General features: G+C 55.3%; 3 protein-coding genes across 3 annotated transcripts; 2 read left to right on the top strand and 1 right to left on the bottom strand.

The window, feature by feature from the left end:
- Positions 1-3,866: 3,866 nt before the first annotated feature.
- BESB_008530 (SKIP/SNW domain-containing protein) lies at positions 3,867-9,741 on the top strand (the record flags this gene model as incomplete). Its single annotated transcript, XM_029359607.1, has 11 exons — positions 3,867-4,292; positions 4,597-4,782; positions 5,415-5,576; positions 6,074-6,221; positions 6,565-6,692; positions 6,931-7,103; positions 7,420-7,540; positions 7,976-8,116; positions 8,415-8,533; positions 9,078-9,156; positions 9,685-9,741. The coding sequence occupies 11 exons, from the start codon at positions 3,867-3,869 to the stop codon at positions 9,739-9,741; spliced, it is 1,740 nt and encodes a 579-aa protein (XP_029222520.1).
- Positions 9,742-11,262: 1,521 nt separating this feature from the next.
- Positions 11,263-11,826, bottom strand: BESB_008520 (uncharacterized protein; the record flags this gene model as incomplete). The annotated part of the gene is made up of 1 exon (XM_029359606.1): positions 11,263-11,826. The coding sequence occupies one exon, from the start codon at positions 11,824-11,826 to the stop codon at positions 11,263-11,265; it is 564 nt and encodes a 187-aa protein (XP_029222519.1).
- A 3,700-nt stretch (positions 11,827-15,526) lies between these two features.
- On the top strand, positions 15,527-26,962 carry BESB_008510 (uncharacterized protein; the record flags this gene model as incomplete). The annotated part of the gene is made up of 6 exons (XM_029359605.1): positions 15,527-16,270; positions 17,531-20,828; positions 21,639-22,432; positions 23,195-23,348; positions 23,671-24,882; positions 25,719-26,962. 6 exons carry the CDS (start codon positions 15,527-15,529, stop codon positions 26,960-26,962), a joined length of 7,446 nt encoding a protein of 2,481 aa, XP_029222518.1.
- Between the last annotated feature and the right edge of the window lie 229 nt (positions 26,963-27,191).

The following is a 27,191-nucleotide window of genomic DNA, read 5'->3' as shown; positions in this document are numbered from 1 at the left end:
CGTGCAGTGCAACTCGTTCTCGGTCCTTACCCACCTGCTGCGAAATCCGCAGGGCACTAGCGGCCGCACTCTGATGCAGGCACGCGAGGCTACGGGGCTGTTCGGCGGCCGGGATGGTTTGGGGAGCACGGGAGAATGCGTTTGAGGGAGAGTGGAGAAAAGTCAGCGTGCGAACTGAACGCACCGATCTGGAGAGAAAGGCGCTTCTGCTCGTGGGCGGGGGGGGGGGGGGGGGGCAGTTCATGATCCAGATAAATCAGTGAAGCGCCTGTGACCCCAAAACCCGAGAGACTCTTTAGACCGTACAGTGCCTCACTCAGACGGAGGACAGCTGCTGAAGTACCTTTCGGAATGCCGAGAGTCGAACATCACAGTCGCCGCGCGAGGGCACTTCGCGTGTTAACCTTGGCAGCCGCCAGTCAAAGCACAGGTGTGTCAGGCTTTATGTTGTGACGGTGCGAGTCTGTAGTCCGAGTGAATCGACTGGCAAGCGGTGGCTACCAGGGTTTTCCATAAAGTCGCCACGGCGTAGATGCTGCCGAAATACAACTCCAGCAATAGTGACCAGCAAACACTTTAGTTTCTGACTACCTGCAGCACGGAAGAAAGAGTAGAGAGAGACACGTTTCGTGGCTCTCAACAAGTGCCAGGGACTGTCCGCAGCGGTAACGGGGCCAGAGCCGTCACATTTTTCCTGCAGGCATTCCGCTCCTTGGCCATACTCATATCTGCGAAGGCGTGCTTCTGCGCAGCGGAAGACCTCTGCGCCTCACTGTTGAGTCGCTGTGAGCTTCCGCAGCATATTTCGGAGATTCCAGTGAGCAAATACCTCAGACCAGCGCCGGAAAAGTTGTTCGACCACACGTCGAAGTGCCTGGCCAGGCTACGCCCCTTTCAGTGTCATGCTACTACACACGACCTTCACTTCCACTTTGGAACCAGTCTGCGCCCATTATCGATGGCCTTTTTTTCCCTCCATTTGGATGCGGCAATGTCAGCTACTCCCCTCTTGCCGGCGTGTCTAACAGTGAACCCCCCCGTGGCTGCTTGACTCCTGCTTGCGCGGTGGGCTGCGGGTCCGCACATACTTCGCAATCCGTGTTCCAAGGCGTCTGTTGATGGAATTCACTTATTTACGTGCAAACGAGGCGAAGGGCAGCTCAAGCTCTTTCGCTGCTATGCACTTGTCTGATGAATTCCAGCAAAACTCCCGGCCGGCCGCCAGCGACCTTGACTAAGGGCGGCCGAAGTCACTCTGATTTCACCTTTTCGTGTGGTGTCGTCTGGAGTGTTTCATCCTCAGTGCAGCAAGGACAGAGATGAACGGGAGCACTGACTATACTTCAGGTGAGTGGTTAGCAGCCCTGAGACGTTTGTTGCAAAACTGAAGCATCCTGTACGCGTCTACCTAGAAAGGGGTTCGTTGCGCCTTTTCTAAAGTGAACTCATGCGGAACAGCTCCTGATCGCCATAAAAGTGACCGCACTATATGCCTATAGATCCAATGACACGTTAAAGGTGAGAACATCAAGAAGACGAAAGAGTACTTCAAGACGGGAGTTGCCACTGGCTGACTCGCACATCGTATCGCGCTTACACCGACTGCTAGTCACAGACAAATTATGCCCAGTGGTGCAGAGAACGAATACAGAGGTATATAACGGACAACGACTTGCATACTGCAGGCGCCCGATGAGAGCAATGCGGTATTCTGACAAAACCATATTTGTCCCGAATACATACTCCGCGGAGTGCCGAAATTATCACACTTGCCGGGCGCTTTCACCGGGAGTGTCAGGCGAGCGCCAGAAACCTCACTTTGGGCGAATTAAGGCGACGCAACAAGTCTGACACTAGTCTGTAAACAGAAACTATACTCTAATGCCTTGAGGGCCGCTGTGGTAGTGCTTTAAGTAACCGAAGAGTTGTCGGTTTGCCCGAAACCTCAGCGGTGCATGTTGTTGTCTTGGCGCGGGAAGCTCTGTTTGCATGCACTAGAACTTTTTTTCGGCGGCGTTCGTTTTCTGGCGTGTATTTCTGTGCGTTCCAGTCATCGGCGATTCCGTGCTCCCCCACGGATTGCTTCTGTCATTTTCCTTTCCTTTCCGCTCGCGTTTCTGTGCGGTTCGCCCTGCGTGTGCCGTCTCGATCCGCTGGCCTCACCAGAATTGCTGGGGATCCAGTGTATCTGTCGGTTGGATTACTTTCTGGAGAAGGGAAACGCATGGAGGATCGTTATTCTTTAGCGGCAACAGTCTCTTTCTTCTGGATCGGAGGGGATTCTGACCGCCTGCTTTTCTTTCGTCCGCTTTGTTTACCGTGTCACCAGGATCGTCGCTTTGGCTTATCCGTATCGAGAGTTGCGTAACCGAGACCGCCGCGGTCCGTTAGTCCAATTTTTTCCCTTGTTCCTAAAAACGTATCCTCCTCGTTTCATTGTTGCACTTTCCCGCCGTTCTTCTCCCAGCGATATGCGCAGTCGCTGTTGCGATTCACTCCCTAAATTTGTCATCGGCTTCACGTCGCTGCGCCTCGGCTTCCGCGTGCGCGACGTCTCACCCTTCTTTTGCTTTCTCCGGAACAACGGAACGGGCGCCTTCTACGTTAGAACACCCCCGCCTGTTTCGTTTTGAGGGGGTAATTCCTGGAAATCGGGGTTGGATCCCAGAAAACTCCTGTCTGCCTTCGGCCTTCGGTGACCGCCTGCGCTACTGCTGCCCTTTAGTGGATCTTCTGCGACAGCCACGTCGCTGTCATATCTTAAACCAAGCTTGCGGTCGCACCTGCGTTTTTTGAAGACCCGGATTTGGCGGCAGTTTTGCTTGCTCATCGCGATTTTCTCAGGATCTCGACCTGGGCTGGCGGACGGCTGGCGATCGTGTATCTGCTGTTTCCTTCGTCGTTCGACTCCCTGTCCCCCAAAAAGAAGGCAGACGCCGCTTCATCTGTTCTTTTCCTCCACGAGAGATCCGGGGCTGTAAGGGAGCGTCGAGTAAAAAGCTGCCTGTCCTTCCCTTCCTGCTCGGCGTGCCTTCGCCGCACTTAGACACACGTGACAGCTGACCTCCAGCGACCATGACAGACTTCCTGAGGTGAGAGCCCTTTCCAGTTTCTATCCATTCAGTTTTTGGTTTGAATGTATAGGTATTCAAGAGAACTTGCGCTTCCTGAGTGGTGTCGGCTGTGGAGTCTTCAAGCCTTAGTGGAAATCTGGTGCATTAGGCGAATATGTGCACGCTCGCATGTGAATACGACTATCACACTCTACGCCGTCATCCAAGGTGCATCTGATAATCTAATTCAAATACATCTGTGCACAAATAGTCCACAGACTGTCCGCGAGGTTGACACTCGGATTCGACTGCGCATGTGGTTCGCGAGCCCCTCATGTCCGCTGCTGCAGCTTCACACACGAGACGAGGCTGTTGACTTCAGAAGCGACGACATGTGCCAGCGTGATAGATACATCTATTGTCGACACCTGTTCCTTGCAGTACCTAATCGGCGTGTGAAGAACTCATCTCGTGGGTCGACTGTGTCGGAACTGTCTCTCCGGTTCGCTCGTGTCGGAATTGGCTCTCCAGAACTTAGACATAGCTTGGAGCCCGCACCGAGCGGGGAAGTCGACACGCGCCCATGCGTGCGCGGTGCGTGAACGCACATCTCTCTCTGTTTTTCCTCCACCTACCCCTGTGTTCTCCGCGTCATGGGCCGTCGCCGGCAGCAGCTTGAGGCCGCATGCGGTTTCGTGTCCTTTCAGCGCGCCCTGGGCAGTGCCACACGTCGCAAGTGTCAGCAGGGAGAGTCGGGTGTTGTTTTTAGCATTTTCTCGATCTTTGTCCACGACTGGGTGCTCTCCCTGCGGTATGCCTGTGCCGGCCTCCAGACGGCTGCCTGCGCCGGCCGCGCAGAGCGCCCAGTCTTCTTCCTCCTCTTCCGACCTCGCGGTCGCGGATGCGAGTCTCGGGGCTTTCGCGCTGACTTCCACCCCGCAGCTGCCTCTTGCGCAGAGGAAAGCGCGGAGTGCACCAGGCTCGTCTCCGAGCGATGAACGCAGCGTCGCGGGCTTGCAGCAGGGCGCCCGCAGAGGCGGCGGCGCCGTGGGCGCGCTGGCGGCGCTCGCCGAGGAGCGGCTCTCGGCTTATACTCGGAGAGGAGACCGGAGGGGTCCGCCGCTGTATGGCCAGCGGAAGGGTTTCGTGCCGCGAACCGAAGAGGACTTTGGCGGCGGCGGCGCCTTTCCTGAGATCCACGTCGCGCAGTTTCCGCTCGGCCTCGGAAGGAAGAAGACGGTAAGCGACGTACAGAAGACTATAGACTCACTCGAGTCGCAGGGAGCCGGCGAGGCGGGAGCGCAGAGAAGAAGAGGCCGAAGGGGCGACAACACGGGCGCAGCCAGCCGGGGGGGACAGGAGGATTCAAAAACGCCGCCAGAAAAGGCGTCCGCGCCACACAGAGCGAGCTGCGACGGAGCGAATGACTCCGCACAGACAAGGCTAGGCTTCGCCCCGTCATTCCGCGTTTTTCTCCGGTGTTTTCTACGGGTGCGCGTGTCGTGCCTCCATCTTCCTCGGTTGCGTGCCCACGGCTTTGCAGGGAAACAACCACGCGGCGTCGACGGTAGCGCTGCAGCTTGGTTCTGATGGCAGAATTGCCTACGACCTCGTCGTGCGCCAGGGCTCGGATAAGAAAGTCGTTTACTCCACTCCTCAGGCCGCCGAGGGCGTGGACTCGACAGTGCCGGTCGCCACCACTTCTTCGGGCATCCAAATTGTCAAGCGCGTACGCGAAAACACGAAAACCTGCGAAAAAAATACTCGAAAATACCAGACAACTGCGGCACTGCAGCAGCGTTTTGTATTCGTTGCATATATGCGTGCATGAGCCAGTTCGGTCTCCCGTGTGTCAGTGGGGCGGCGCGCAAGTCAGGAGAATAGACAGCGTCGGATGGAAGGCAAAAATTGCCCAGGCTCCTGCGTCTGAGCGGGATCCACACGTGTGCTTGGGAATCCATCTTTATATAGCAACACATACATATAAATACATATATATGCATATATATGTATATATATGCATATATATATTTGTATGTGTTCAGAGTTTGCTGAACTGCATTGCAGCTGGGGTGAGAGTTCGCAGAAGAGTCAGAGCATGTATACATATATATATATATATTCATATGCGTCTTTATACATATGTCTATTTGCATATATACATATGCTATGGATGCATGTGAGCAGGTTTGTCTGGGTGCGCCCGGTGGCCGCGTGCATCGCCCCTGTTTGCTTTCGACGGCGGCAAGAATTTCGGCCTCCATGATTCTACTGAAATAATTCAGGGTTGAACTGTGCAAATCTGTGTTACGGTTGTATTGTAAACCCGAGTCGCTGTGCTCGCCTTTTTGTTTGTTTCAGGTGGGAAACGCCATGCCCAGCACAGAGGAGGAGGAGAAGGAAGTCGCGCGGACGAAGGCGGCTCTGGAGGCGGCGCTTGAGAAGAAACTCGGTGCCAACAAAGTCAAAACGAAGCAGGACAAAGCGAGCGCCGAGTTCTTTCGATACACCCCTGCGCAGCAAGTAAGCCGGTCGCCAGTCTTGCACGAGACGCGCGTCCAAGTATCATCCTTCGAATGCGTCTGTGCGTCTGCGCTGCGCCTCTCTAGCGCCCCAAACTTTGAAGGCCTCGCCTTCAAAACGCTCTCCGCTTTTCCGCGTTTTTCTGCCGATCGCGGGACTCACGAGGAATGGCTGTCGCCTCTCCTGTGGATTCGAGGTGAAGACCCCTCGCTGGTCGTCTCCCTCTCTCTCTCTGCTTCCACGTCTGTGAATGCCGCTGTCTCTCGACTGTATTCACGCTTGCATCCCCGTGGAGCCGGGCCTTCCGGCCTACACAAGTCTCTGTCTCCCTATCGCGAGTCGTCAGCTGAGCGGGTGCGCGCGGCCGGCGGCGTGCATTCTCTCCGTTTTTTTCCCCACTTTTTCTGCTGCCTGTGTCTTCTTTGTTCTCTCCCTCGTGCAGACTTTTCACTGGGGCGTCCGATTGTTTACCTTCTTTCGCTTCTGTTTTTTTTCAGGGCACTGGGCACAACAGCGGGTGTGCGCAGCGCGTGCTGCGAGTTGAGGACATGCAGCAGGACCCGATGAACCCGCCCAAATTTCGACACAAACGAGCACCTGCGGCGGCTGGAAGTCCGCCGCCGCCTGTCATGCACTCGCCACCGCGTGAGTGTCTCCTGCACGCCAGAGAGAAAAGAAATGCCGGATTGCAGCCGAGAGAGAGAGGCCTTTCTTGCCTGTGGGGTCGCTCAAGCTCGAGCTTACGTCGCGCGCGTACCTGCTGCCTTCGAGAGTGCGACAGAGAAAGGAGCTCATCGCGTCCAGCGAGTACCTGTGATGTGGAGTGAACGAGCTTTTTTCAATTTTTTGCATGAGTGAAGAGAGCACGAGGGAGAATCTCTGAGAGAATGAGGGAGAATCTCCGCGGAGGGCTTGGCGAGCGGGTCGAGGCGTTCGCGGGGCTCTGCTCAAGTCGCTTTTTTCTTTTTGGTTGTGCTGCTATCTCCAGGCAAACTCACGCAGCAAGACCAAGCAGAGTGGAAGATTCCGCCGAGTATCTCGAACTGGAAAAACCAGAAAGGTTACACGATTCCTCTCGATAAGCGTCTACAGGCTGACGGCCGCAACCTCCAGGATGTAAGGGCGACCCCTTCTCGCGTGCAACGGCTTCAAGCGGTCATGTTACGCTGCATTTTCTTCTATAGCGAGTTCCGCCGCTGTCATTTGCCTCTGTCGTTCTATCTCTGTATACTCCGTGCGTATCCATATATATATATATATATATATATATATATATATATATATATATGTACCATGTGCATGCGGAATGGAGTCTTTCACGGTTTCCTGCGTGTCTGTCCTGTGGGTCCTTCAGGTGTCGATTAACGACAAGTTTGCGAGTTTGTCTGAGGCGCTGTACATCGCGGAGCGTCAGGCCCGAGAAGAAATTCGCCTCAGAAATGAAATCAAAAAGCAAAAGAAGATCAAGGAGGAAGAAATGCGCGAGCAGCAACTTCGTCTCCTCGCCGCCCAAGCCCGCGCAGAGAGGTAAGCCGCGTTCGCCATCTGAATTTGGTGATTTTCAAATCATTTTTCAATATGAATCGAGCGCCTTCGAAATCAAAGATCTCAAAGGCTCCCCTCCCCGCTGTCATCTGCATCTGCATGTATGCCTGTACGTGTACCTGCGTGGATTTACATATATATTTGTATATATACATGTAACGAGCAATCTGCTTAGCTGCCGCGCTTCGTCTGCGTAGACGGGATATGTGCATGTGTGTAACCACGGGGGATTGTCTGCAGGTGCGCATGCATTCGCGGGGTTACTCACTTTTTTCTGACTGATTTCTTTGTGGTTCAGGTCGAATCTGCTACAGCAGCAGCGCCGCGAAGGAGCAGAGGGAGAAGAAGAGGAGCGGAAAAAGCGCGAGGCGATGGCGAGAGATCGCCAGCGCGAGATCGAAAGAGAAATGCGTCTCGAGGTAGAAACGAGTTCGCTGCGAACGTGGGGGAGTCGCCTTCTCTGCACGCTGGAGAATTCAAGTGCATATGCGTAAACTTATTGGCAGGCATTTATCTAAATACTCTAAAAATGTGGGAAAAGTCGTTAAAGAATTTTAATATACCGGTCATTATTTGTCGACAGTGGCGCTGCCCGCTTGCGTACATCTGTCAGCAGTCATGTGGCTCGCCTTATTTTTTCTTGCATGATTGGACGGCATCTCCCGAAACATGCATCATACACTCAGAGCGAGACGGAAAGGGAGACACCGGAGGCGCGGGAGGCTTTTCAACTTACGGCGCGATGAAGTTCGAAAGAAAGGCTGCCTTGTTCTGAATTTTGACAGCAAACCGACACGACCCTGCGTCGTGGATTAGAGTCTCTTCTGTGCGCCGTGCGTCGCGTGTGTTTTTAGAGAAACAAGAGAGGAAGAAACGAAGAAGAACGCGACGTCAGCGAGCGCGTGGCGCTCGGTCTCCCGCCAACGAAAAAGGCCGCAGCAGGCGAAGGCATTTTCGACACGCGCCTCTTTAACCAGTCGGCGGGTGTGGACTCGGTGAGCCAAGATATCATCTTCTCTGTTTTTGAGACGCGAGTGTAGGGCACGCGCGCCCTCTTTGCACCGAGGAATATCACGCAGATGCCGTCTGTAGAAGCGAGCCTACATCATCCATTCTGGTCTATTTACGTATCAACATCTGTATATCTATATATCAATCTATTAATGCTTTTTTCTGTCTATTTATGTCCATATGTCTTTTTCCGAGCAGACTTGCACGTTCATGCATTGGCGCGTATGTGCGTTTGAGATATTTCAGATGGATTTTCCCTATTTTTCTCTCACTTTTTCTTAGGGTTTCGATGGAGGAAACGACGAAGCCTACAACTTGTACGACCAGCCCCTGTTTGCGAACCGCGCGAACAGCGCGGCCATTTACCAGTTCTCTCGCGAGCGCCTCATCAACAGTGTCGGGTAAGTGAAGCATTCACACACACAAACACACACACCTTCATTCATATTCAGGTATTTATATCTATAAATGTTTGTGCACGCATATACACGCATTCGTTCATATTCTTATATGCATATTTAATATAGATATGTGAGTATGCCTGTGTGTTTGCCTTCTAAACGGAGGCAGTAAGGAGGAACGTATATATATATATATATATATATATATATATATATATTTGTATTAGAAATGGGCTCGTGGTGTTTCGTGTTCTGTACCGGTATAAAGAAACATATAGAGGTGCTGAACTTATGCATGTGTATAACGCTGCGCTTGCTTTGCGGCTCAATGGCTTTGCGACTCTATCTCTACATCTGCTTTCTCGACGGCCGCCTTGCTTATATGTATATATATATATATATATAGGTATTTATGTATGTATTCATGTCCCCTCATGTGTTGGATATATAACATATATGAGAGTGAAATCTGGAGGGACGTGCCATCAAACGTGCATCTTTTGCGCTCGTTTCATCTGCGGTTTTCTCATTGTTTTCTTTTCAGAAACACCGGCGACGTGCCATCCTTCGCCGGCGCAGATCGGAGCTCGTACAGTCGCACAGCGCCCGTCGAATTCGAAAAGGTGAGAGGAGAGAAGAGGCGATTTGCTTTTCGTTTGGAAGCTTTCCCATTTTGCATGCGGATGTGGACTCTTGAAAAACGCTGGCGCTTTGCATTCGCTTTTTTTTCGCTGGCGCCGTCGGCGTTTTCCCCAGCTCAGGTTCTCTCCTCTCCTGTCGTGCATCGCCGTCTCCGTCGCATCGCGCTGCGTGTTTTAGGTCTTTCCTTTGAGGTTTCGCAGGAGACTCCTGTTTTCGGAGCTTCAGTCTCGCCTTTCTTGCTTTTTGGAGGTCTTTGCATGTTTTCGCTCCGCCTCGTCGTAGAGGTCACGGTGTGTTCATATCTCTGCTGCTTCCAGTCCTTCCTTGCGCGTTTCTTCTCGTTTCTGTCGCCTTCGCGTATTCACCAGCCCCATCCCTTCTTTCGCGATCTCTGTTTGTGTTTGCTTCGTGGCAGTGTCTTTAGGCGTTGGTCCTTATGGCGTATTTCTTTCACTATTCCTCCGCTTCGTTATCTCGTTGGTTCGCGGTTCGTTTTTCTGTGTTTGCAGGATGTCGCAGACCCGTTCGGTCTCGACAACTTGCTGTCGGAGGCGAAGAAAAAATAATTTCTTCGAGCAAACGGAAATCAAGCGAGTGTCTTTCTCTACTCAGCGCGAGTTGTATTCCTCAGCTCGTCGCCGCGTTGCATCGATCCTCCTACCTGCTTGCTCTCTGTTCGCCCTGCGAAATTTTTTTCTGGGCTCACTCTAGCCCGTGTGTCGCCAGCCAGGCTGCCTTCTCTCTTTTTTCTTCTCTATGTCTCTTTGGCTGCCTCGTGGTCTCGTTTTTCTTTTCTTCGTCGATCTCCCAGGGCTTAAATGGATGTCTCCGTCCTACCTGCTACGTATTCGTATGTCGAGAAAAAAAAACGAAATGCATGCATAAATGTGTAAAGTATCTCTTGCCGCGCCGCAGGCGCACGTAGTGTAAAAAGAGGCCGTTTCTAGGCTAGCATCCAGCGCTATGAGAGAAAACTAAAAGCAGAGCGAAGCAGACACAGGGACACGAACATTCAAATCAAGAGAATGCGACACAGAGGAGGAGAACGGCTTTTTGGACTCAGTTTGTATGGCGTGCGCGCCGAAAGACTGAGACCTTTTGCTACTAAAACGCCTTACGTACTTTTCCCTCTGCGCTACTCGCGAAATACCTTTATACTTACTGTGAAATTGCCAGACCGGGTTCTGCGGTGGCTCGACAGCCAGCGTCGCCGCAGCACCATTGTTTAAAAACTTCTTTTCTGCAGCAAATCAACTTTTGGCGCCCGATTATTGCGTGCGACAGTCTCTAAATCTGCGCTGACAACGAGTTGTGTGCTGTCCACATGCATGCATATGCGGATTGCCGTGAGTGCGCGGTGCTCTCTTCGGCGTTGTCGCCCGTCCAACTCTCCCTTTCTCTATATATCAATATATATATATATATATATATACACGCGTAGAAAGGGCAACCATTTCTGGCGGATGTTTTGAGGCTGTATATACATTCATATATATACATGTATAAAAATACAGGTGCACCTTTCTCGCCGGAGAGTTCGCCGATATCACGGAAGGATAAGCACGTGTAAGGAGACGAAGGAGTGTGACGGTGGAAAGAGCAACTCCCGCCAGCCGGCAGTTCTCCGCTTCAGATGCTCGCCGTGACGTGACTGCAGGTAGATGTAGAGATAGAAGTCCACTGCCGATACGAGGGCCGCAGTAGGAATATTCTTTCCCCGCAAACGCGGTTTCTTCGCAGACTTCCGTGCCTGAATCTCTGTCGTGTGCATGCGTTCTGGACTGAAGTCACCATTCGCAACGGAAACCACGAAAATACTTCCGGCGACACCGACAGCGTTCCAATAAAACGCGTTTTCCAGTTGATAGTCAAGAAATGAAGTTTGAGGCCAGCAGCCTCCCAGCCCGCGGCCCTTAACAAATGATAAATCAACGCGGCCACAGGTGTACGTACATACACCTATGCACATATATATCAAAAATATAAAATGTATACAAATGTATATATATATATATATATATAAATACAGATAGGTGTACCCGTAGTCGCGCAGACTTCCCTGTTTCACTAGAAAAGTGACTGTCTTCTTAGCCTCCGTGCAGAGTGGAAATGAAAGTGATGCAACTTCCATTGGGAACCGTTGCTTCCATGCCTCCGTCGACTTCGACGTCGACGTCGTCTATGAGCGCGAGGACGCCCGCTTTGACGCGCATTGGGGGCAGAGAGGACAAGAGATGCTTGGCATAGACATTTCCAATCGTGGCGTTGCCTGGTGCGTCGCTTCCGTTCGGTACGGAGTCGCTCGCCGCAGCGACACCGCCCGCACTGACACCGCCCGCACTGACACCGCCCGCACTGACACCGCCCGCACTGCTGTCGCCGGGTCGCGGCATGGGCTCATACGTCTCCGCAAACAGATCTGGCCGCTCTGTGACGACCTGCGAGCTGAGAAACGCGACAAGCTGATATAGCTTGACGTCTGCTTCGCCTCCCGCAGGCGCCTCGGGTTCAGCGGAGGGCGCCGAAGCGCCAGAGGAGGCAACGAAGGAGAGACGCAGCGTTTTGGCCTTCGTCGTCGTGAGCTGCTCGAGTCCGCCGCAGAACTCCACAGTCACGCAGAACGGCGAAGCAGAGCCTTGAGAGGCACTCATGGCTGAGTCGAGAAATAGACTGACGGTCGATTGAAAGTGCACGATAACTGTTTGCTCCTTTCGCGGTTGAGAAGACGAACTCTATCGTTCACTGGGAAGGCTGCGTGAGATTGAGCCGCGTGCGCATGCGCGGCTGACGAGCGGAGCCTGGCGCAGAGCGAGGAGATTTCGAAGGCTCCAGGGCAGCGGAAAAGAACGAAAAGGAGAATAGTTCAGTTTAGCAATATAGGAAGGCCGATGCTAGAAGACCTTGGAGAATGAATGGCGATTCTGAAAAAAGATTCTCACCAGCATGTGCAGCAGACACTTGTAGCGTGGAGCTGCTCTTGGCTAAGGATGAAGACGCGCCTGAAAAGCTCCTGCTTCATAGAAAAAGGGAAGGAAAAAAAATTTTGTCACCGCAAAAACGGTCGACGCTGCGATTCTAATTCGTTCCACTGCCGTGGTTCCTCGTCCTCAACTTCATGCGCTGGATGGTTTTGCCGCTGCGCATGCACATGCCGCTTACCCGAAAACCCTGTGGACGGCGGTGTACGAGTCTCGAGGGCGCGACATATCGGATGCCGCACGACACTGTCTGTGATTCTCTGCTGCATTGCCCCTGTTCGCCTGTTTGTTCTATAAAAAAAAGTGCCCCTGTCGACCTGCGACAGTTTCTGCGGATTCGTGGCCATTTTTCTCTACACGGAGATCGGGCGACCTCAGATCGCGTCACCGTCCAAATATACGTCTGTATGCTTTTACAATTTCTCAGTTGTGTATCCACGCTGGAACAGCTCATGCTCATTTGCTTAGAAGGCTTTTCCATCTGTACGCGCCCGTATAGCTGTGAATACGAATGCCCGTGGACGTGTGACGCGACGACTTCCGCTCTGACAGGCCATCAAATCTGTTCCACTGAAGCCGGCGTTGGCGGATGCACTTTCCTAATTAAAAGAAAGACGCGGAAACAGACTGCCGGAGTGGAGGCATGCCTGGTAAGCATGCGGAGCTCTCGCACCCAAAAACAGCCTTAAGAGTCAGCGCAGAGTCGCTTCATCATGCTGAACGTGGTCCCAAGCTCGGGAAGGCCACGTAGAGGAGGACAACGCAGAAACGTTGCACAGAAAATCTGCGACAATGAAGAGGCTGACATTAGCCTCAAAGAACCCGGATTGCCGCCGCTTTACGACAATCAAGCTTGAGCACGTATCGAGAATGCACACGCATAGGCAAGAGTGTCATCTACATCATAGAATCGCCACACCCAAGCTGTCTCGCAGGATGACGACAGAGGTGTATACGCTTTGCATACAGTGATCATACGTGCGAGCCCCAAAGAAATGTCGAGGCATCACGTGAATGCCAAAACGCGCAGGAAGTGAATTTTTTGTCCGCGAAAAAGCCTACCGTCGAGAAGTCGTGTCTACGCATACAGGTGGCTAGCAAACACATATCTATGTGCACATGCACTTATACCGACGATGCCTTGCCAGGTAGTGCCTGTGTTTGCGAGTGAAGAGAAGTTCACTGTCGATTTTAATGTTGCAAGCCTAAACTGACACACACGTGCGGCAGTCTTGCGGCAAAGATTATCCTTGTCCTGAGTACGAGTAAATCCGAGAGCAGCATTTGCTCCTCGGAGGTGATGTGCTCAGAGACGATGAGAGACTACGGTTAGGCGTGGTATGCAGTGCCTTACGGCGGGGTAGACGAGCCCCCAAACCGGCGTTGGCGGATCGTATACAGACCACTATGGGATTGCAAGTACGGTTCATTCCCTAGCATATATATATATATATATATGGTGTGATTGAATGCACATGCGGAAGTTGAAGAAAAGACAGACGTGCGTGTCATTATGTAATGCCTCTCTCGTCGACACCAGATATATACACATGCCTGTGCCAATGTATATGGTTAGTATTCAAGTTTGCATCACTGTCGCGCAACTGCGAACTTGTCTATCCCGAAACCAGGGGAAAAATGTGAGATTCCAAGATGGCTCTAGTGATGTGATTCCGTGAGACCTGGAACAAAAAAGAAATGTGACCGCTGAAATCCGAAGTGCCTTGTTTCTGGTGAGTGCGGTCTCTTGGCACTCTCCGCGAGGGATAGGGGGTCTGAATGCTTGGTTTCAAAGGAACTTCGTGAGGAACCTCTGATGGGAGTTACTCCCATTTCAGTAGCGCGCCCGCCGTCTGGCTTCTTTTTCCTCCCTCACTGACGTCGGACTTTCTTTGTTTTCGACTCTCACCCGTCGCGAAGGAGAACTCCTTTTGTGATGCACGAGAATTTCAGTCTCCCTTTATGGTACGCGAGTGACATCCCACCCAACCGATTGACTCAAGCGTTCTCATACTGACCTGTTCTCCGTAAATTTCCACTTTCGGTCCTGCCAAAAGCTGATCGAAGAATTCTCCCCCTGTGGCATAGAGCCATAGCTTTGTATGCCTCGTGCATACGTCGTTCTACGCGGTAATCTTTCGCGTTGTTTTTGTTCGCGTCAAACAACCGTTTTTGTCGCAGCATGTAAGCTCTTTGCGGTCCTCGGATTCGTTTATTGAGGCACACCTCCGGGACGGGGGCGTTTGCTCACTTCTGACTCTTCCGCGGTCTCGCTCAAGATTTCTGTTGCCTTACTGCTTCTGGCGTGTGTGCCTTTTACCGAACTACTTGTGTTGCAGTTTCAGCGTTCCGCGGCGGCTTTCCCTTTTCATTCGTGTCCCTTCCATTGTGTGTATCTCATCGGCATTCTGGTCACGTCTATATCTTTACAGGTTTGTCGCTTCACTCGGTGTGGACATTGTTTCTCAGGCTGGGTGTCTCGCGTTCTTCATCCGAGCAGGTTGATGTTGTTGATGTTGCTTTGGCGGCATGGCCTCGCCTTCTTTTCGGAACATTTTTGTTTCTTCGCTTCTCTCTGCATCCGCATCGCCTCTGCTACAGGGGCTAATGTCTGTGCTGAAACTGTATTACGTTCTTCACAGCGAACGTTCGCACACATATGCGTTTATGTCCAAGATTGCATTGTTTATGTCGTTCTATCGCGTGGGCGATTGAGTATGGATGGCCTCTGGAGGCGTCAACACACTCTCTGAAGGACTTCGTTGTCGATTGCATAGCCGCGTGCTTCTGTATGGACTTTAACTGACTTCGTGACTGTCTGCATGCGCCGCTCCAATCCTTTTCCCCACGTTCTGCTTCTCTGCCGTGTGCGCTGCTTATGTTGGTTTCTGTATGCCGAATCTAATCCACTATGAGGTTCGTCTCAAGAGAAAATAGGCATCGCCACTCGCCGTGCGCTTCTCACTACCAACGACTGACACACGTCTATTGGCTCAGCCCACGCAGGACAAACTGAAGGACACGTCGTTTGTTCTCTAGAACGTAGGGAAGGATCAGACTCGCAGCGGCGTCGTCGCCCTCATATACACCGAGACAAACGGCCACTCCCAAAACGAAGAGGACGCCAAACGCCGAGCCGCTGAGTGCGGAGACCAACACCCCGCGCGACGATGCGAAAAGGCAGCGGCACATAGCCACAGGACCAGCCGCAGAGACACGACAAGCGAGAGAGCGGACACCAACAAGCAGAGGAGAGACGGCAGAGGCACTCCAGGGATACAGCGCAACACGCTGAGACTCAGACGCGACACTCTTGACACCGTTTCGCCTTCAGCGTGCGGGCCTGTGAGGCACGTTGACCATTCTTCACCGAATGTCCGAATCACGACACGACGCAGACATGGAGGAAGCATTGGCGCCACGCAGCGCCGAGGTTTGTCCTTTCCACGACGTGGAACCCGCCACACTCGCTTCGCCGTCTCCCACGCCAGGGCGGAGCCGCTGCGCTCGGTGGCAACGCAAGGGCGACCTCGCCACGCGAGAAGGAGCGACGCTCAGCCGCTGCTGCGGCGCTGAAGACTTCGACACTGAGTCCGAGGCCGCGAGCTCCTCTCAGCTGGGCGGCTTCGCCCAGGCGCAATTCGGGAAACATGAAGAGCGTGGAGGGATCGGCATCGCTCCAGTGCGCATGCGGGCATCCGCAGCACTTCTTCACCGTCCCCCGTTTGCGTCTCAGCAGCCCTCCGGGCACGTGCCCGCAGCTCCAGGCGAGCGTCACAAAGCGGCGGAGGGGAAGCGGGGAGACAACGAACTCTCAGAAGACGGAGGGACTCCACGCGGCCGCCCGCGGCTGCCTCGGAATGAGAGACTCGAAATCGGGGTTACGCCGCGCCATCACCGAGGCGGATACTGCTGCGAAACGCAGCGCCCGCTCGGGGTAACGCGAAGCCTGCCCAACAGACTCGACAGGCAAACGGAATCGACAGAAGAGGAGGCGGAGAGCGAGTCTGAAGCAGATGAGCAAGAGACAGCCGAAGCGGCTCTCGTCTCTCCGGCGACCGTTAGCCTGGACCCGCACGTCGCGTTTTCCTCCGATGCCGAGCAGAGAATTCAGCGAGTAAGCAGAACGCAACCACTCCAGCTAGCGCACACGTCCTATCATCAGCGAGACATGATGCATATGTATGTTATAGTCATAACTGTTCACCCCGCTCTCTTTCTGTAGAGCCTATGTGTATATATATGCGCATCTACGTACCTGTACGAGTGCCGATCCAGCTCACAATATCTTGAGGAGCTCTCTTCTGTGCGTGCTCGCTCCGCGGTTGGCGGCCTTCGCCGTTCTTCAGCGGCCATAGTCTCCAGGCTAGCACAATAGAACTTTATTTAATAACTACATATTAAAATGAGCGCATGTAAACTATTCTTGAACGGTGGTGTACTGCAGTCATAAAGAACTTGGTTGTCTCTCTCTCATAACCGGAGTCATCTTCAGTATTCTAGGAACTATAATGCTTTTGTTTATTTGATTTGAGTTATACAGTTCTGGATCGCGGTTCATTTGTACAGGGACGACGACGACAGCTAGTTCCTAGAATACTGAAGATGAATCCGGTCATGAGATACAGACAATTAAGTATCCACATGGTTTCTACAAAGCGTAGATATAAAATGGTGAATGGTTCTGTAGAGATCACTGTGTTATGGTTCTATCGCAAACCCTTGAGATTACGCTGTTAAGATGAGTGAGAAGGGGAATCCATATATATTACGCCTAGAACATAACCGATGTGGAATAGCCACGTTATTGTTGGAGCTATCTTTGTATTCTTCACTCAAAGTAACTACAGTTCTTTAGTTACTTACATGCCTACAAGTTCTATAATGCTAGCAAATCTAAAGGTACGTTATGCAAGATAATTCACCTAGCCAACACGATCCGGTTGTTTAAGAACAGCCTCCCTTTTTAAGGGATTGAAATGTGCAGATCATAGCTAGGCCATGTATCGTTAGTATCACACTGTAAGTAACTATCAGTTCTGTACGAATAATCCGCGATCCAGAACTGTGTAACTCAAATTGAATAAACAAAGACTCGAATGTCTTCGCCTCCCTGCCTCTGGCCATATGGCTGGAGACAGCCTCAGTCGCAGAATCTTCAAATCGTCACATCTCTCAACCATGTAAGGGGGATGGAATGTCAAGTACACGACTTGTTGTGCGTGCCTGTATATCCATGCGCCGTCTCTGTGCTGCGGCCGCCGACCGCGTTTCTGCGACTGCGGACGGGCACCTTTTGCTGCCTTTGCGCGTTGTCTTGCGTGACTTTTTCCGACTGTTTCTCCCCACGCTGCATGCGCCTTGCCGCTCTGCGCAGGGCCGTCACCACGCGCCGCCAGCGTCTCTTCACGATATGAGAAGCGGGCGTGCGGCTGCCGCGGGGCGTTCGCCTGCGTCGCGTCGAGAGGCTCTCAGCGTCGAGGGCCTCTGGCACGCAGGCAGAATCCCCCTCTGCTCCAGCAGCGCAGTGCCCAAGCAGGCCTCCTCGCAGGCGTCCTACTCGCTTGCGGCTGCAGTGTCTGCCGCGTCCTTTTGGGGGGGCGCTGCTGCATCCGCTCCACGTGACTCTTCGATGCAGCGCATGCGCCTCCAAGCTAAAGCCCTCGGAGACCTGGGCGTCGATGCTGAACGCCCAGGATCCCCGTTGGAGGTGCCTCTGAGATCCAGCGGCGTAGACGCAGGGGTCGCCCCGCGATTCCGAGACCGCGGAATCGCGCTCCTGAACTCCTCGATGCACGCGCGAGAAGGCGCCGGAAGAGTGGAGCCGACGCCGGCGCGCCGCAGCGAAACGAGGGGCGAGTTTGGACCTGCAGAGGCGGCGTACGCCGTCCTAGAGTGGAGCAGCGGCTGCGGCGCACAGGCTCAACACACCTGCGCAGATCCGCCCCCCGCCTGCGGGCGCGTCTCCCAAGGGTCGCCTACGGAGGCGCGGCTTGACAGGGGAGCAGGCGCAGCCGCAACTGGAAACGGAGAGCTTGAGAGCGCGCGAGATGACGAAGAGAACAACGCCGCTGCATCCAAGCGAACGGCGCTGCGAGACGCGCGAGCGCACGACGCCTCATCTGAGAAGCAGGAGGGTGACGGGGCTTGTCGGGTTAGCGTCGGCAAAACGCACGATGGAGTCGACGCTTTGGAACGCGTTCGCCTGCCCCTTGCTTCTCATAGCGCTTTTGTGATCTCGCCAGCGCCGCCTTTATCATCTTCCGGCTTCCGCCCGCCTTCGTCGAGCGCGACTCAGAGGGCGCACAGCGCACGCAGGCTCGCGGCAAACTCCGACGAGGATGAAGCCGCAGCGCGCCGAGGCGCCTGGAACGCAGAAAGAGATGAAGGCGCAGACGGCTCAGGCGACGAAGGGCGCGAAGCGACTGGAGAGGTATATCGCGGTGGGCAACCTGGGACTGCGTCGTTCAGGGGGATAAGCGCCCTGGCGCGCCCCGAGGAAAGTGTGTCGACTGGGCGAGGACGCAGGAGGACGCGACGCCTGCGCTTAAATCTCAAGAGCGTTAAGACATTCTGTCCGCAACAGCCGTGCCGCCGCTTTCAGACGCTTCGGCGGGCACATCTTCTCCGCTTCCCGCTGTTCCACGTCCGCCTGCTTTCGCGAGCGGCGAAGGTGCGGAAAATGCAGCACGAGCATCGCCGGCTGCTGTCGCTTCTTCCGCACCCAAAAAGCCTCTTCGCGGCGGCCGCGCACGTCTCGCTCCGGCACCCCGCGCGTCCGCAGTCGCCTGCTGCCGCGGGCTCCGCGAGGGCCCCTCCGCCGTCTTCTCACTCGTCAAGCAGAAGCCGCGCAGCCACCGCAGCGTCGCCAGCGCGAAGCGACGCCAGCCGTCCTCCGCGCGATGCAAATTGGGGGGGACAGGAAGCTCCGCCTTCTCATTCCAGCCGCTTCCGAGCCGCCGCGGCGGCCTGCGAAGCTTGCGCGAGCCGCGAGTCCGAGGCCCCCGGGGCGGACGACGAAGAGGCGGAGGAAGAGGAGAGCGCGTCTCTCCCGGACCAGCCAAATAGTGCCGACGTGTGGCGAGACGACTCGCTCTCCCCGACTCCGGCTTCGAAGTCGCGTCCCCCCGCTCGAGCCCTGCGCACAGTCCGTGCTGCGCGGCGCCGTTGTGTGTGCGCAGTTGCGAGAAAGGGAAAGAAGATCTTTTACACGCACTGCCTCTCCGCCGCGGCGCCACCTTCCTGGTGCTCATGCGCGTCCTCGGCCTCGTCATGGACTGCGAGGCTGCCCGCGTCTGGCTCGCGCGCCTCGAGCTCGAGACGGGCGCAGCAGAATCCAATCTTCCTGTCGCTTCAGGGCCACGCTCCCGCGCCACCGCTGCCTAGGCAGTCCAGCAGCAAGGCGGCGGCCTTCTCAGAGGGCTCGCTGGCGCACCACGAGGCCTGCAAAACCTCGTCGTTCTCGCTGCACGTCGCCAGCCAGGCGCGCATGCGCGAGCTCGTCTGGGGTGCGAGCCCGGCAGGCGGCCTCGAGGCGACGCTGCGGTGCTCAGACACGCAAAGCAGACGCTGTCGAACCTGCTGCAGCTCTGTCTCGTTCTCGCCCAGCGACCGTCGGAGGCCCAAAAGCGTCGCGAACCGCGCCGCGTCAGACCTGAGTCCTCGCGAAAGCGTCACAGCCGCGACACTCCACTGGCGACAGACAGCGACCGCAGCGTTCCACGCGGCAGACGCCACCAGCACTGACGAGAGCCTCGCCGCCCTGCGCGGCGCCCGGGGCTTCTGCGGAGCGCGGCTGAACTCTGCAACCAGCGGCGAGGAAGCGAGGGAATCGGAAGAAGCGAAGGAAGTGAAGGGCCTCTCCCAGACGCCGCCACCGCCACTCCCTGTCGGGGCGGGGCCCCATGCGCAGCCAGAAGGCTGCGCCGAGCTCGCGGCGCGAGACAAGGCGTGCGAGGGCGTTCACCCGGAGGAACGGGAACGCCGCGCAGAGTCTCATGGAGGCAGCGAGCGCGGGCGGGATGCAGGGGGGCGTGTCGAGGGCGAGGCGGCTGCCGAGCGGCGCGGCAGGCTGACAGAGGCGCGGCAAGAGCGAAAAGGGACGCGTCACGGGCCTTACCCTCCGCAAAGCTCGCTCGTCGCGAAAGTCGCGTCCGCGAGTCCTGCTGCCAGCGCTGAGGCAGCGGGAAAAGGGTCACGAGTGCGCGCGGCGCATGCGCGGAGGCCAGCATACCGGGAGGAGGAGGCCGGGGAGGGGGAAGGCGAGGCGTGCTTCGAGCGCCTGCGCGCGGCGCTGGGGAACCCGCCGACGTCGTGCCCGCTGCAGCACTGTCCGTTGCTGCCGCTGTCCTGTCGGCACTCGGCTTGCTGCGATTCGTTTCTTCGAGACGCAGAGAAGCGCGAGTTCGGGGGGCACTCGTGTGTTCGCTCAAACTTCTCGTCGACGACAGACATCCTCTTCAACAAATACGTGCGGGAGATCGACAACGCAGAGCGCCAAAAGGAGCGGGAGGAGCTCGAGGCCGCCAGGCGAGAAAACGGCGAAGTTAGCGAAATCGCGCAACTCCAACAAATCGTCGTAAAAAGCACGAAACTGGTTTATTTCCTCATCATCGTTAACATCGTCGTGATCCTGCTCTGCGTCTTCTTCGCCCTCTTCCCCTTCCACCTCACAGGTACGGGGACGAGGCACGCAGGAGTGAAAAACGCAGCGCCATCTCTGCCGTCAAAACACCTTTTGTATCTACCTGCACGTCCAGATATATATATATATATATATATATATATATATATGTATCGAGAGAGAAAGAGACATATATATATATATATATGAATCTCTATTCATCTACCTGACTAGACCTCTACATAATATAGGATATATATATATTATATTTTTCTACCAGCCCATAGATGTATATATATATAGAGGGATAGGTGAACGTAGCTAGCGAGGATTGTCTTACTCTCTCAATACGGGGATGACTGCGCATTTGGGAACAGGCTCCATAAAACGATGAGACACGCCGAGAGTCGGCCTGCAGAGGCACCGCCGTAGACGGGTGTCTATTGTGACACCATCCGTCGGAGTCCTAAAAACACGTATAGGCAGAGACGGAAACGCTTTCTAGGAGTACGAGGACTCCCGAGTTGGCGGGCCTTCACCCGATAAGAATACAAATAAACAATATGTATTCGGGGTCGCATGTGAGGCAGCACATGAGACGATACCCGAATAGGCGTAGCGCATGATCACTAATTCTGTAGGTGGAGTCGGCAACAAGATGTGTATATACGCCCTTATATATACATATGAATCGTTTAATCATATTTAGGGGAGAGAGGGACCGGCGAGTTCTTGTCTGGGAAGAGATAGCGACGACCGCCCGGACGCTGCTCCGTTATGGGACTGATTGACCTCAGTTTGTCGTGTGCAAATGGCCTTCCTTCTTTGTCTCTCGGTGCCTCTGTCACGTCCTCCCAAGCAGAGCCGGAGCCCAGCATGAGCGAGGAGTTACCTGAGGCAGGTTTGCGTGCGTCTCCTGAACAAGGCAGAGAGTCTCTGCGCTCTCTGGGCGCCCTGCCTCCCTCTGCTTCCAACGTGCCCTCTCTCCGCCATGCCACCCCGCCCCCGTATTCCGCGCGGAGCTTCGAGCTGCTGCCATCGCCTGAATCAGCTCTTTCGACGTCTGCGAGCGCCCTGCATTCTTCTGCGCCACCGCTGTCTTCGGCGGCGCCACCGCTGTCTTCGGCGGCGCCACCGTTGTCTTCGCCGGCGCCGCTGCAGCATTTGCCGACTGACGCGGGCGACCCGCTTCCGCCGTTTCTTTCTTCTTCAGGAGAGGTCGCGGGCCGCGATGCGCGTCACCGCGCAGCCCGGCGCCGGCTCTTCGAGGAAAGGGCTGTCGGCTCGAGACGAAGACTCTTGCGAACTTCCAACGAAGCCCTCGGCGCCCGAGACCGCTCGCTGCCATGTTCGCCTCGCACAGAATCGAAAAACGGCGTCTCTGCAGATGCAGGGCACACGCCGCAAGGCTCCCTCAGGCTGAGTGCCGCGGACGCGGCCAGCGGCGAGCAGCCGACCATCCGGAGAGAGGAGAAACATGCGGGGGTAGAAGCCGTGCGCAGGCCCACGAACGAAGAGTTGGAAGGAAAACATGTTTTCTCTGAGATGACAAACGCGACGGGAGGGCCCCTGGTTGTCCTTACGCCATTGACTGAGCTCGCGGAAGTCCCGGTCGAGGCTTTCAAGGATCTCGTTATCGTCCTCAAGATTTACCCGGTACGTTAACAACAGACATTTGCACCGTGTTGTCATTTATCCTTCCTCTCGACCACCGTGGCGGTGTATTCCCGCGGTAGCTGGTGTCGCTGCCGCCGGTCAATACACAAATCTATGCTCACACCGGCTACCCGAAACCTGGTGGCGGCCACGGGCGTCCTGTGGGTGCTGACAAGTAGATGCCTCTATAAAAATACTACTTTGACAAACAGAAAAAGAATGAGAGACAGGTTGATCCCCACCTGCCTGTATAGAGACAACCACGGGCGACCCTGACACAGCTCGTAGATTCACAGAGGGCACACCGTGGATCTTCGTCTGCCTTTACTAGTAGATCCCAGCGTATGTAAATGAATTCATGCATTTTTATGTATGCATATATACATATATATAAATATTTATACAGATACGTTTGAGCAGACAGAGCAGAACCGGTAGCCAGTTCGTTCCTCCACGGGTGCGTTAAGCGATGTAAGCTCTCTGTACGTGAAGGAGCTGCACCGGAGACAGGGCGCGTTTTTATGTCTCATTTCTCAGATAAAACTACTCGCGTAGGTTGCGATGCACCGTTTGTGAAACTGACTCATTCATGCAAGCACATGGACACATGCTGTCGAGCCACGCAGAACCAAGTTGCGAAATTTCGCAAGAGCTGGATCTGCCTATTCCGCCGCCTTGCCATATTCCTTTGACTGTACATTTCGTATGATTTGCCGAAAAAAGCGGCTTGCTGCCCGCTTTGTTGCCATCTTCCGGAATTAGGCTGACGGCGAGCAGGGGGGCCAGCGCGCAACCGTGACGAAGGTGTTGAGCGTCGCCGCTGCGGAAGAGCATTTTACGCGCGAGGCTGGACAGCGGGAGAAGAAGAAAAAAGTTGTTTTCTTCTATACCGGCGAGTCGCTGGAAATTGATAAAGGTAGGACGCAACGTCTCTTCTGCAAACGAAAACGTTTACCAGCTTCGCGACCGCACACATAGGTAAGACATAATTCTGTCGCTGTGTGTCTATAGGCCAGCCCACATACTCAGCAATGCGCAGGCGCCTGGTCAACAAACCGGTTCCTCCTCCTGCGCAAATACATCCATGAATACCTATATATACATATGTACATATATATTTTTATGTATCTATGGAGGTGTACATGTGCTCGAGTATGTATCGGTGCGCATGCATTTCGGCGGGCGCTGGCTCGAGACCCTGTGTGGGTGTCCTGCGCGTTTGCTGTGCGACATTCCAGAGGCGGCGCTGCTGCGGAACTCCCGCGGCGAAGGCGTCTACGCGTGGGACTTCTTCGCTGAGACCATGTCGCCTCTCTCACCCTCGCAGCCGACGGCGGTGGCCCGCGCGCGGAGCGACCCGCTGGAGACCTGCGGAGAGGCCGACGGCGAGAGGCGAAGAGCCGAGTTTGGTGCCGCCAAGCAGGCGCGGAAGGTGCAGGAAAGCGCCTCTGAAGTCCGGCACACGCGGCGCGTCGCGACGCCTACTGGCAGTCTCCTTCGCCCGGTAGACATCCCCAGCTTGCGCGGCGAAGCTTCTCTCGCGACAGCAGAGGACGAGGCGAACGCCGCAGATGCGTCCGCGAGAGCTCTGGAGCCCCGTGACGGCGCGGGCCGCGGCGCGGTTGAGGGAGGAGAGACAGGAGACAAACACCCCGCGGCTCTGCTGCTAAGGAGCCTGGACGAACCCGAGCCGCGCGACGCGACGAGTACCGGCAGGAACGCTGAAGCCGCGGAGGCAGCAGAGGCAAGGCGCCATGCCGACAGCGCGAACGCAACGCGGCATGGGGAGAGCGAAGCAGCCGCGGGCGCTGCCTCTCTCAGAACGGCAGCCGCGGCGGAGCGAGCGGCTTCCGAGGGGACCGTCCTGGCCACCGGCTTCGCGCGGCGAACGGAGTTTCCTTTCACAGCACAGACAAGTGACCGCATGGAGGTGCAGGCGAAGGTCGCAGCCCCCGAGAACTCCGCGCGGGCGACGTCCCACACGGACCGAGCCGCAACAGGCGGCGACCCCTCTCAAAAACGAGGCGCAGGAACGGAGAGACTGGAAATGGAGGCTAAGGGGCGCGAGGGCGACACACACACAGGAGCAAGAAACAACACGCGTGTCGACTGGACGAAGGAACAGCAGGCGTTCGGCACACGGCGCGAGGCAGTTTCAGCTGCAGAACGGTTCGGTTCGGGAGCTCGTCAGCCGCAGGAAGCGGTGTCACTGACTGCAGGAGGGGGGAAGGACGCGCCACAGAGAGAAGCAAATGCCGCGGAGCTCGCGGCGTCGCGGGCAGAAGCAGAACGAGAAAATCGGGATGGAGCCGGACGGAGTGTACCTGAGCGACGCAGCGTGAAGGAACCGGAGGCAGAGAATCGCGTACCGCCTAGACGACTGATGGCAAATGCGATGCTCGGATTTGCCAACACGTTTGACCAGTTCGCCCGTCTCGGTGGAGCCTTATGTAAGCACATGCGTTTTGCTGCTTTGATGAAAAACGAACTGCTTACTACGCTCCTGTTGCGACAAAAAGACGTGTCTATGCAAGTGCGCACGGTCCAGGTTGCCCTCTAGAGTGCCGTGCAGACAAACACACTCCATATGTTCAATTTTAGAGTCTTGAAGGACGCTTTGCTAGTAAATGCCGCCTGCTCTACACGAGGAGAGAGAGAGAGCTGGACGACCTAGAGGCATGAACTCTAACGCAGACCGAGTACACAGCAACCCCTCGCAGCACGCTCGCGTATGGACATATATATATATATATATATATATATATATATATATATATATATATATATATATATATATATATATATATATACATGTATGTGCATATATATACATACATATATGTATGCATTTATATATATATATATATATATATATATATACATATGTATGGGTATGTTTCTCTGTAAAGGAACGACGCCTCAAAGCAGGGCCAGACGAGTTAGTTCGGCGGCAAGAAATCAATGGGCTCGTTCGTATCAGGAGAATGTGTAAGGCATGTTTTGCTCCAGACATCATATGAATCATTCGTCGTTTGCCTATAGCCCCCACTTCGAACGTTGTGTGTCGGTGTGTGCTGTTTTCTTTCTTTCCTTTTTCGTTTCTTTCCTGTGTCTGCCTTGGCACCCTGCCATCTGCCCCCTTCCTGCGGCCCTCTCGTGCTGTTGGATATGGCGTTCCCTCGTCTGTCTCGGAAACGACATCCTTCTTCCCTCGTCTCGCTCGGCTTTCCGCTGGCTCTGCGGACGCTGCCCAACCTTCTCTCCGCATGTGGCCGCGGCTGCGCAGTAAGTCCTGCGATCTCGATTGCGCAGACCCTCGACGTCGCCGGTGCGTTGCTGGCGAATCCTCAGGCAGCCACGCTGACGCCGGCGAGCCTGCCGCCGTATGTGTCTCCATCTTCATCGTCGCTCGCATTTGCATCTTCTGGCTACCCTTCCTACGGCGCCTACCACGCGCCGCAGGGCTCGGTGATGGCGGGCGTCGCCGCGAACACGCCGCCGCCGCCGCGGCTGCCGCTCGCCGTGGTGGAGCCCAACGTGAGTCTCGCGACCGCGAGCCCCGCCTACGGGCCTGCGGCGGTGACGCAGTCGCAGCCCCACCAGCTGTTCACCTCGGGTGCGCCGCAGCAAGCAATTTACTATCCGACGGGCCTCGCGGGCCCAGGGTTTGCGGTCTCCACGAGCACGGTCGACACTTCGTCGTTTCTCACGCAGCCCGTCAGCTACTACGGCGCGGTCCCGGCTGGCGCCACGTGGACAGGAAGCGGGGGCTACCAGGCGATCACGGTCGCCGCCAGCTCAAACGCCGATCTTCCTTTGTACGTCTTCGCGACCGGTCAGGAAAACCCTGGAAGTCCGCAGGAGGCCCTTTCGGCGCGCGACGGGAGATACCTCGACGCACAGAACGGTGCGGGTGCCGGCAACTCAGGCCAAAGCGGCATGCTGAGTGCGTCCCTCGGGCCGCCGCTGCGGAGACTGCTAGCGCAGCGACTGGCCTCCGCGGGCGCCGGGCGCCAAACGATCGGCCAGGAGAGAGGCGGAAACGAACGGGGGGGGAAGGCGAAGATCCAGGAGTGCGCACGCACAGACGAATGCGCGGAAGAGACGCCAGGTGGGCGCGGAGGCGCGAAGAAAACAAGGATAAACCTCCGAGGGGAATGTGCAGCAGCACCCAGCGATTCTGAGCGGAGGAGCGTAGCGGCCACCGGGCTCGCAGACGGTGCTGGTGATCAGTGGAGCTGTCATGGAGCTGTGCGTGCTTACGCGGAAATAGAGATTCAGCAGAGACACGCGTCCGAGCCTACAGATACCGAAGCGAAAAACGGGATAAACGAGGCCAACGGTGCGAGTGGAGAAGAAGAGCACTTGACGCACCTATATCAGGTTGACGAACGAATCGAAATAGGCAAAGCTGCAGAGGATGTGACAGCGCAAAGGACGCACTCCTCTGCAGTGAGCGCGAAGAAGGGAGTGGCAGAAGGTGTGGAGCTGCCGCGACCGCCGGCATCAGAGCTGTGCGACAGCGAGTAGAATGCGATAGGCGCGTTTGAATTGAGCCTGCAGATTTTGAGCCAGCAGGACAGACCAGCAGGACGCGGATCCGTGCTCATGGATACGGAGTTTCCTGGTGCACCCTGACCGCCCGGCCCGAGCTGGATTACGTTCAAACTTTACACGGGATACGTTGCAATGTTAACTTACTAAATACCAAGGGTGCGAAGATAATCTAATAGGTAACACGTTCATGGAAATCAAGAGA

The sequence above is a fragment of the Besnoitia besnoiti genome, chromosome I (genome assembly GCF_002563875.1).
Source record: "Besnoitia besnoiti strain Bb-Ger1 chromosome I, whole genome shotgun sequence".
NCBI classification, from domain to species: domain Eukaryota; phylum Apicomplexa; class Conoidasida; order Eucoccidiorida; family Sarcocystidae; genus Besnoitia; species Besnoitia besnoiti.
This window is presented reverse-complemented; position numbering and strand designations above follow the sequence as displayed.